Source organism: Arachis stenosperma, chromosome 10 (assembly GCF_014773155.1).
Source record: "Arachis stenosperma cultivar V10309 chromosome 10, arast.V10309.gnm1.PFL2, whole genome shotgun sequence".
NCBI lineage: Eukaryota > Viridiplantae > Streptophyta > Magnoliopsida > Fabales > Fabaceae > Arachis > Arachis stenosperma.
In genome coordinates this window covers 128344107-128354243 of record NC_080386.1, presented here as the reverse complement: position 1 = coordinate 128354243, position 10137 = coordinate 128344107, and the positions used below count along the sequence as shown (strand labels likewise).

At 33.6% G+C, this 10137-nt stretch overlaps 1 protein-coding gene and 2 long non-coding RNA genes across 3 annotated transcripts; all 3 read left to right on the top strand.

Annotated features, from left to right (window-relative positions):
* The first annotated feature begins 4702 nt into the window (after window positions 1–4702).
* Window positions 4703–6012, top strand: LOC130956563 (uncharacterized). The gene has a single exon (XM_057883609.1). The coding sequence runs from the start codon at window positions 4925–4927 to the stop codon at window positions 5816–5818; it is 894 nt and encodes a 297-aa protein (XP_057739592.1). The 5' UTR covers window positions 4703–4924; the 3' UTR covers window positions 5819–6012.
* A 1669-nt stretch (window positions 6013–7681) lies between these two features.
* Window positions 7682–8242, top strand: LOC130956561 (uncharacterized). Its single transcript, XR_009077160.1, has 3 exons — window positions 7682–7873; window positions 7953–8088; window positions 8187–8242. It is a non-coding gene; the product is annotated as an uncharacterized LOC130956561 (long non-coding RNA).
* A 123-nt stretch (window positions 8243–8365) lies between these two features.
* Window positions 8366–10059, top strand: LOC130956560 (uncharacterized). Its single transcript, XR_009077158.1, has 4 exons — window positions 8366–8519; window positions 8972–9114; window positions 9281–9397; window positions 9935–10059. It is a non-coding gene; the product is annotated as an uncharacterized LOC130956560 (long non-coding RNA).
* Window positions 10060–10137: the final 78 nt, after the last annotated feature.

Here is a 10137-nt window from a genome sequence, read left to right as displayed (position 1 = left end):
ATTTTATTTTTTTCATATGTAATTTTATAGCTTATTATTATTTTCGTAGTTAATTATAACAAGTTCTTGACCTCAATAAAGGAGAAGAGAGTTCTAATAGGAGTAAAAATAAAAAATAGCAATAAAATATACATTGACACACATTTTATATTTATTTTTTATTTTCACCTACCATATCATACACAATATTAGTGATTAGGTTATGTAAAATCAACATTCAATATTGAAAAATATTTGTTATCATGGTTATTTTAATATTCATTATCTTTTATAAAAAAATTTTATCTTTTGCGTTATTTATCCAAACGCTACAACTTTAAAATAAGTACTTTTATAACTAAAAAACCAAACACAAAATAATTTATTTATAAGCTTATGTTTTAAGCTCCTTTTCCAAAAGAACTTATTTAAGTTATGGGGCCTGCTACACATACAAGTAAAAAGGCCGTACAAGTTTTACAAGTTATCAGCCCAAACTTCATTAACACGCGCATTAACTCATTTTGAATGGAGCGTAACTACACGCACCCCACTCAAACGTTCTTTCTTCTTCTTCTTCTTCTTCTTCTTCTTCTTCTTCCTCTTCCTCTTCCTCTTCCTCTTCCTCTTCCTCTTCCTCTTCCTTTTCTTCTTCTTCTTCTTCTTCTTCTTCTTCTTCTTCTTCTTCTTCTTCCTCTTCCTCTTCCTCTTCTTCTCTTCTTCTCTTCTTCTTCTTCTTCTTCTTCTTCTTCGTTTTTTTTTTCGATTTTCATGGTTTCTGAAATTCTTCTTTTTCTTATTGCTGCACGTTCTTCTTCCTCGTACTCTTCTTCTTCTCATTTTCTTTCGTTTTTGCACGTTCTTCTTCCTCGTTTTCCTCTTCTTCTTCTTCTTCATTTACGTCTTTTCTCTCTGTTTTCTCGTTTTTTTTCGATTTTTCATGGTAAAATCGTTTTTGAAGAAGAAGAAGCAGCAGAAGATGAGGAGGAGAAAGAGAAAGAGTTCTGAATTATGCATAAGATGTACTTCAATGAATTTTGGGTGTATTTTCTTAAATCCTTTGGGTGTATTTTCTGTAACCCTTTGGGTGTATTCCTATAATCGTTTGGGTGAATTCTTGTAACCGTTTGGGTGTATTTTCTGTAATCCTTTGGGTGTATTTTTGTAATCATTTGGGTGTATTTGAGTGATATCTGACTGATATCTATGGGTGTATCTGACTCATATCTATGGGTGTATCTTACTGATATCTATGGGTGTATTTTTCATTTCAGAAAAAATGGCAAGCATTACAGAAATACACCCAAACGATTACATAAAATACACCCAAGAGATTACAGAAATACACCCAAACGGTTACAGGAATTCACCCAAATGATCATAGAAATACACCCAAAAGATTATAGAAAATACACTCAAAAGATTTAAGAAATACACCCAAAATCATGCATAATTCAGAACTCTTTCTCTTTCTCCTCCTCATCTTCCGCTACTTCTTCTTCTTCTTCTTCAAAAACGATTTCAGAGCTTGATATCAAAAAATAATAGAAATCGAGAATAACGAAAAAAGAAAACAGAGAGAAAAGCACGTAAATGAAGAAGGAGAAAGAGAATGCAAGAAACAAAAGAAAAGAAGAAGAAGAAGAGGAAGAGGAAGAAGAACGTGCAGCAAGAAGAAGAAGAAGAAGGAGAAAGAGAAGGCAAGAAACGTACCTTGAATAATGTTTCTTTGTTTTTTCTGGTGATTTTGATGAAGGAGAAAGAGAAAACGAAAAGAGGAGAAGAAATTTTAATAAAAAAAAGAGGGAGGAAGAGAAGAAGAAGAAGAAGAAGAAGAAGAAGAAGAGGCACAAAAAAAACGTGAAACGGCATGAATATAGCGCGTGTAAGTGACGTAGGAGTTGCAGCACGTTTTGGTGGATTAGGCGTTAATGAACTTGTAATAGTTACAAGCCCTAATCGCTTGTATACTGAGCTTTTCCCTTAAATTATTTACCCAAACTGAACCTTAATATAGTAGTAATTAATTATAATTAATTGTAGTTGATTTGGTTCAATCAATTAAATAAAATAAAAATATTCTCAAGACAAACTACATCTATCATTTTTCTCATTATTAGTTATAATTGATTTAGGATTTAGTATGATATATGCATTAATTAAATCAATTAGTTATATAATTTATTTATTATAATTGATTTGATTTAATTTATTTATTATAATTAATTGATCGATATAAATTATAATAAATTGTGTGATATTTAAATATTTAATCAAACTAATTAGTTGATATAATTAATTTATTGTAATAAATTAAATTTAATGAATTTAAAAAATATCTTTAGAAATATCAAATATATCACGTCAACTATGTCGTAAAAATCTAATTTTTATTTAATAAAATAAATAAATAAATGAACTCAATAATTCTAAGAAATTGAATCTTCTGGATTATGTTAGGCAAATGCTAATGAATTATTTGAACTTCTTAAAAAACCCAATTATTAGAAGTAATAAATAAATTAGTAGATTTTAGCTTTTACTTATTAATAACTTCACACAAAAAATAGTTAACTCAATTAATAAATTACTATTTTAAATATAAATCATTGATATAAAATATAACAAATAGTGAGTTAATATTTGTTTAATTAAAAAGTACAATGCTACTTATTTAATAAATAAAAAATGTTTAAAGATGAACAATTATGACGGTTGCGAAACTTGAACGCATCTCACTTTTAGCAACATAGTAAAACACTTTAGCACTTTTTTATCTTTGATAAAATATTTAATTAATTTAAATTATATAATTTAGCAAATATTATGAAATTAAAGTTGGTTTTTAAATATTACAAAAGTTTGATAAATGAAAAATGTCTCAAATTTTCCTGATCTTTAGATAGAGAAACACAAATATTTTTATTTTTTAATTTTTGTTAGGACTATTATGTCGAGATTCACATTTTGTTTTTGTATTTAACGGATGAATCTTTAAATATTTTGGCAAAGCTATTCTTAAAACCTGACAAACAAAGCATGAGTATAGAGGCGGTTAGGCAACCAGCTAGGTCCATTAGCCCAAATTGCAATGAACTAAATATTAATAGACTAGATTGGACCAGTGAAGAGAATAACTGAATAATGATATAGTATTTCTCTTTTCATGTAGAGATTTTGAATTTAATATTACGGTTATAATCGATCGAAAAATTCTCTAATTATTAGTGTATTATGTACTACCTAAAACCAGAAATTGTCTAATTTATGTGACAAAAAAAAAATGAAATAAACATTCACATTGCTTTAGTACGAGATTTTATAGGAACTAGTTAGCCTGGTCCATATGTGTTTTTTTTTTCCTTTTAAATTGTTATTGTTGTAACTTGTTATTTATTAGACAAATTTTTGGAGTCTTTTAATTTGGTACCAAATTTATTAAATTTATTTTTTAAGATAAAAATTATTTCATTTTATATTTTTAAATTAAATATTAAATTTTTTTTAATAAATTAGATACTACTTTTTAAACATAGTAATAATTACTTTATATTGGTTGTTTATGCCTTAAAAATTAAAAAATAAAATTTTGATATTTACTACCGATGTTAAACTCTCTAATTGTTATTAGCCCATATCAATATATTTGTTATTAATACATGCACCTAAAGCAAGCTAATAATGGATTGGGTAACAAAATTGAAAAAAAATACAGAAAAATTTATTGAAAATTACCAAATCGACGAAAGAATCTGAGGGCGGAAAGGAAGTTAATGGCAAGATTCAAAGTATGAAAACGACAACAACGACTAACTTTGGGATTTGCTACTTCTTTCCCTAGCAACAACAAACGCGAGAAAGCGCACGACTAAGTGCGAGACGGTGAGGAGACATGGAGCGATGATGACGACCAATTCCGAGACTGGCTACTACTGCTCCAGCGACAACGAGCTCAGAGAAGGCGTGCGAGTGCGACTGAGTGCGAGACGACACAGAAAGCGACGAGAATTTTGAGTCCGAGACCAGAGATGAGAGAGAAAGTTTGAGATTGCAAGAGTTAGTGAGCAGAGACACGAGAGAGCTCGAACTTCAGTAAAAAAGGAAAACAAAGGAGACGCTGAGGCTGAGGGATAAGAGTTTTTTGGGGTCAAATTCAAAAAGTAGTGAAACATTGAGATTGGACTTAGACTTGGATTAGGACAAGGATTTAGGGTTAGGATTTTTTTTGGTTCATGGACTTAATTTTATTTTAAATTTTTATGAATTTAAATGACTGCGAATAAAAAGTTAAGAATATATTTATCTTTTTCTTAAAAAAAATTAAACATGATTCGATTCAAATTATATAAATTGATTGAATCGAATCATAATTTTAATAAACTAATTTTATTCTAATTTATTAAAAATAAATTATTAACCGATTTAATAATAATTCGTCCAATAAGAATATACTACAAATAACCTCTTTAAAAAAAGGACATTTCTAATATTTTTATCGGAGCGGTGCCCCGTTAATAATACACAAGATGCCAATAGCCCAATAGTGAAGCCCCTTTTTTTGGTTAGAATACGCACCCAAATAATAATAATAAAAAAGGTTACAAAAATAGAGGATACGAGGAAATGAAATAAAGAGCATGCAGATCCAAAGAATGTAGGCAATCATTGGCATTTACACCAAATGACAATGGTATTGGGCAGCATCTATTTAGTTTCATAATAATATTCCATGGGAAAGTGAAGAAATTAAACCAAAGTCACGTACGGTCTTCATGCATTGTTAACCATTTTATCTATTTCTTGTTTTCCCCATTCTCTCTTTGATATCATCCACCTGATATCTAAAGAAACTACTTCCCCCTTTCTCTTCCATTTCCATCAACATCCAATCTCTCTTTTCTCTCTCTCTTAAGAATATCATTGGGAGAGAGAACCATTATTATACATGGACGGCCCATCCCATAGTGGAAAAGGAAAAGGAAAAGGATCCAAAGACAAATCAAAAATCAAGGATCATCGCCCCTCAACCTCCTCATCCTCCTCGTCTGACAGCGGATCTCCACGCTCGCCACACAAGGGCGGTGCGCATCCCAATTGGGGCGCACCGCCCATCATGCCGTACCATAATTACCCTCCTCCAGGAGTAGCAGGCTACCCTCCTCCTCCGCCACATCCAGGTTACCCTCCTCCGTACCCTAACGAATACGGCCATCAACACCACCACAATAACTACTACGGTCACCAACCGTATGATTACCCGCCAAACCACGACGCCGGTAGATCATTCGTCAGAGGCTTCATACTCTGTTCCTGCATAATGTTCACCGCGTTCTTCATCGTCACTATCGTCGTCGCCCTAGCCATGCACCCCACACTCCCCAAATACCAGATTACATCCATGAGCGTCGACAATTTCGGCACCGTGAACACCCTGACCGGAAACTGGAACACCACCATCTTGCTGGAGAACCCTAACGACAAGCTCACGGGGTATTTTGGGGATTTCAAGGTGGTTGTGTTGCACAAAGGGAAAGAACTGACCGGTGGCTACGCGCCGGGTCTGATCCTGGGCAGGAATGACAAGAAGCAGTTCATGGTGACCGCTGCCGCCGCCAATTTCGGGAATTCGCCGGATCTTGATGCCATGGGAAGGGAACGAGCTTCTGGCTCCGTTACTTTCGATGCCATGATAACGTCCGTCACGGAGTTAAGGTCTTCCACTGTTTCCACTAGCACGGAGGTGCTAACGGCCGTTTGCGACGGCTTGAAGCTTGTGTTTCAGAATAACTCCACCACTGGCACCTTGGGCAACCCCGTTGATTGCGAAATTCGTCTTTGAGAAATTACACAAAAGCCCATTTCTCTCTTATTTTGGGGATATAGGGTTTTATTTCTTTTCAATTATTTCTGAGGTTAGGGTGAAGCTTAAAATTTTCGAAACCGCGATAACAAGTTTTGACGCCTATTTAATTTTTTTATTGTATCAGAGTTGATGATTTTGCTGCTTACCAATGCCTTGACATACATTTGTAAACAATGTAAAGTTTAATTCAAAAATGAATATATAAAAATTATATCATTTGAGTTATAACTCATTTGCCAATTATCTTTAATTTCTTAATTAATTAGAAACATAGGAATCTCATAAAACCCCTCATGAGCTAGTTGTAAGGACGACACGATTCGTTATATATGCATGCTATATACATATACTCTATGCTTTGATCTAATGATGTTATACTTACACATATAATTTAATTTGTGTGCTAGTGTTCTTTATTCCAATATTGTTCTTGCCATGAATCATGAAGATTGTTCTTTATTCCAGAAGACTTTGGGAATTTGAGCATTCTTTTCTTTGGACATTTTATTGTTTTTCACTTTTCATTCATCACTCATCACTTGTAATGCTAAAAAGTAGAAATATAAACATACATACAAAGAATTACTCTCTAAATATTGTCAGTTACTGCTATTTTTTTTTCTATATGGATCAAACATGTGTGTTGTGCATTGTTATTGAAAGTTTAGATATTTTTCATTTATATGGAGTAATTTTTTTTAAAATTGATATTAAATAAATCGAACTCTTCCATTTGTTATTAAAGAGAGACAAGTTTAAAATTGAATGGTCTGATTTTAACTTTATAAATTTTTTATTTTTTTATTTTATAAAAAATAAAATTAGACGATCCGATTTAATTTAACAAATTTAAAAGAAATAAATTGAAGGGTCGATTTTTTATTTAAAAAAAAAAATAACACAAATTACTGTGTCTTATTTATGCTAAACACCATTTATCAAGTGAGAAATTGGTGCATCAGATTTCAGAATTTCACAATAAAATAAAGCACATCTAGTCACCATTTTAAGGTGATACACTCCAAGCACAACCATCTTAAATAAAAATTTCGGTTAGTTACCTCTATTTTTACTTATTTTAGTATTTCTCTTTTGAATAAACAATATCGATCTTTCCTAAAAATAGCATTACTCAAATTAGTAACGTTAATAGCCACTAGCAAGAGCCATCCATCTCTATTCCAATTAAGAACAGTGACACTTTCTGTTGTAGCAGGAAATCGTGTTTGCTTTATCATTGGTTTCAATGTTTCAGACTTTCAGTTGTGCGTACTGCTAAGCATTTATGTTTTGGGATCTGTCAAGGGAAGGTGACACTTACATTTAGAAAAGTTGCATTCCATTGCATTGCATGTGTTGGTCACAAATCACAATCGCAACCACCTTATACGCACTACAAGAAAAAAGGGTCAGGCCACGCTTTTTTCTTGTCACGCTTTAAAAGTGTAGTTAAAAATGGTCAATGGCTACGCTTTTATGAGGGGGCGATTGATTAGAGATTTTGTCACGTTTTTTGCTATGCTTAAAAAGCGTGGCGAAAAAAGTCTATAGCTATGCTTTTATGAGGATGGCAATTAATTACAGATTTGATTACGTTTTTTTTGCCACACTTTAAAAGTGTGACCATAGAGAGAAACAGAGACGCTTTTAAAGCGTGGCAAAAAATTATTAATCTTGGTACGTTTTTAAAGTGCCCCCTATTTCCAATAACTCTATATTGTCACCCCGAAAAAAGTGTGGCGAAAAGGTTCCCACTAAAGAAAAAAAAAAAAAACCTAAATTAAAGTCCCAAAGGCACTACACTAACTCATCGTACTCTTCTACTCTTCTCCCCCAAGACTACTACACTAACACTCCAAAAATCCTAACACTCAGACTCTGTTGCTCATCCCCTACTCAGCCAGAGCTCATCATTGGCGCTTGCACTCTCTCCTCTGCCGGCGCTCCCTCCGTATTCTCCCCTAAGCCGTCTCTGCTAGTGCTCGCCCTCCCTTGGCGCTCATTATTCATCGCGTCGGTCAGCCAACAGAGGTCGCCTTTCCTTCCTCCACATGCAGACACTGTGTATCTATGATGAATTAACTTTTGAGTATGTCTGAATGTAACATAGGGTCAGGGAACAGGGAGCTTTGGTAAGAAGAAGAACAAGACTCACACCCTCTGTGTGAGGTGCGGTCGCCGCAGCTTTTACGTCCAGAAGAGTCGTTGTTGCGCCTGTGCTTTTCCCGCTGCACGCAAGAGGAAATGTAAACCCTAATTTCTTCCATTTTCATTCACGATTTCTGATTCTGCACTTTTTAGTTTTCACGATTCTAGTACTATTTTGCCAAATGAACCCTTACAGGTAACTGGAGCGTGAAGTCCATCTGCAGAAAGACCACTGGCATTGGCAGGATGAGGTACCTCCGTCATGTGCCTTGCCGATTCAAGAGCGGCTTCATCCACAATCTATATTCAGATCTTCAGTAGTTGTGTTTTTCGTCAATCATCATTTCGATAATGGGATCTTGTTTCTGTTTAACTAGGTACTGAAGCTACACCAAGGAAGAAGGGAGCAGCCGCATCTGCATAAGTCTTTTGGATTGGAAGATCGTTGTTTGGAGGTTACCGAATTAGAGTGGTAGATTGTTATTTTTGTGTTGTTGACGCATAAGCCCTCCTGGTGCGGAATCTCATGGTAAGTTGGATTATTTTCTCGCATAATTTATATGTGATTTGCTCGTCATAAGGTCTATTGCAATATTGTTGTACTCAGTAGTCATGACAAAAGTTGGTATTCAGTTTATATGTTTATATGTTTAGTCAAATTTTCTAATACATAGTTTCAGGGAAGTGCGTTAGAATTGTTGTAGATGTCCCTCTCTAAAATATTTTAAATCTAGTAACTTGTAGTTCCGAAACCAATTTACATTTTTCAATGATGTGAGACAGAATTGCAGAATAAATAAATAAACAAAATACCAAAATTAAATACAGAAAGAATAAACATGAGAATTTGTAGACCTTGATGTGTATTATGAAATTCAAATGGAACAAATGAACACTTGCATCCTCAAGATTCAGAGTGGTGGTTAAGCTTTTGGTTTGAGGTTCATTACAACTCACTCTATTCAATTCAATTCAATGCAGAGTTGTGCTGAATGTAAAATTTCTTATTAAGATTCCACTGATAGCAGCAGAATTTTGGGACTTGGAGATTGGAGTTCATGGAAATGGCAATCCATTGGGAAGCTTGATCTGTATGTTGCAGCTATTGGGATAAATCCTAAAGGGTATATGTGCAACATTTTTCATTTATTATTTCTTTCAAACTATTCAAATTTTGATGAAATTAATAGCTCTAAGATGTTTGTGTTAAAATATCCAAGTTTTGGTTTAAATGTTATGATGAGTAATACTTAAAAAGCATTTTTTGATTGAAGTTACTTTTCATCACAGAGTTCGCGCCCTGGGATGATTCCATCACCGTGAATGACATTGTTACAGGTCTAAAAGGATTGAGAGATGATGATGTGGAGCCATTTTCTTCTGATTTGAATGCAGTTGAGACTCAGGGTTGTTTGTAGATAGAAATAATTTGATTTTTTTCTTGTTAATGTAGGATTATATACAAGTAACTCAGCAAGGTAGTGAACTTAAATATAACGCCATTGACATGAATACATGATTTTATTGCATTGATCTTGATTAGAACGAAAGTAGAGGATTTTCTTCTCTTTGTTTTTCATACAAACAGTTTTTGACATGAATTCACTTGTTTTCTTGTTTGTTAATTTAGTATGACTTCAGTGACTATTTGATTAAGGAATAAACAGTTGGTGGCTCTTGGGGGGTTATGGTTATTTGTGTTTTGCCCCTTTTACTGAATTTCAGTTGTGTGGTTCTGTGCCTTCTCTCTCTATATATATAGGGCTGCATGCTGCAATTCTAAGAGCCAAAGGTGGGACTCTTCTCCAAATGAAATAGTTTAAAATCACTTGGCCCCTCTCCTTTTGTTGTTCTTGCAATGGATGGCTTGTTCTTGTACATGCTTTCTACATAGTTATCTCAACTTGTTCCACATACTCTAAGCTTTTTTCCCCATCTTTTCAGCATAAAAGTTTATGGCTGCCACGTCCATTTTATGACCGGAATTTTGGATCTGATCTTCCATATACTCTATCTTTTTCATGGCCCTTTTCCTCTATTTCCTACTTCTCTTAGCCCTCACTGGTCATTTCAAGTAAGTCTTTCTATTTTTGAAGTTTCAAAATTTATAGATAGCTGCTGATCCATGTATGTTTTCTCTGACATCA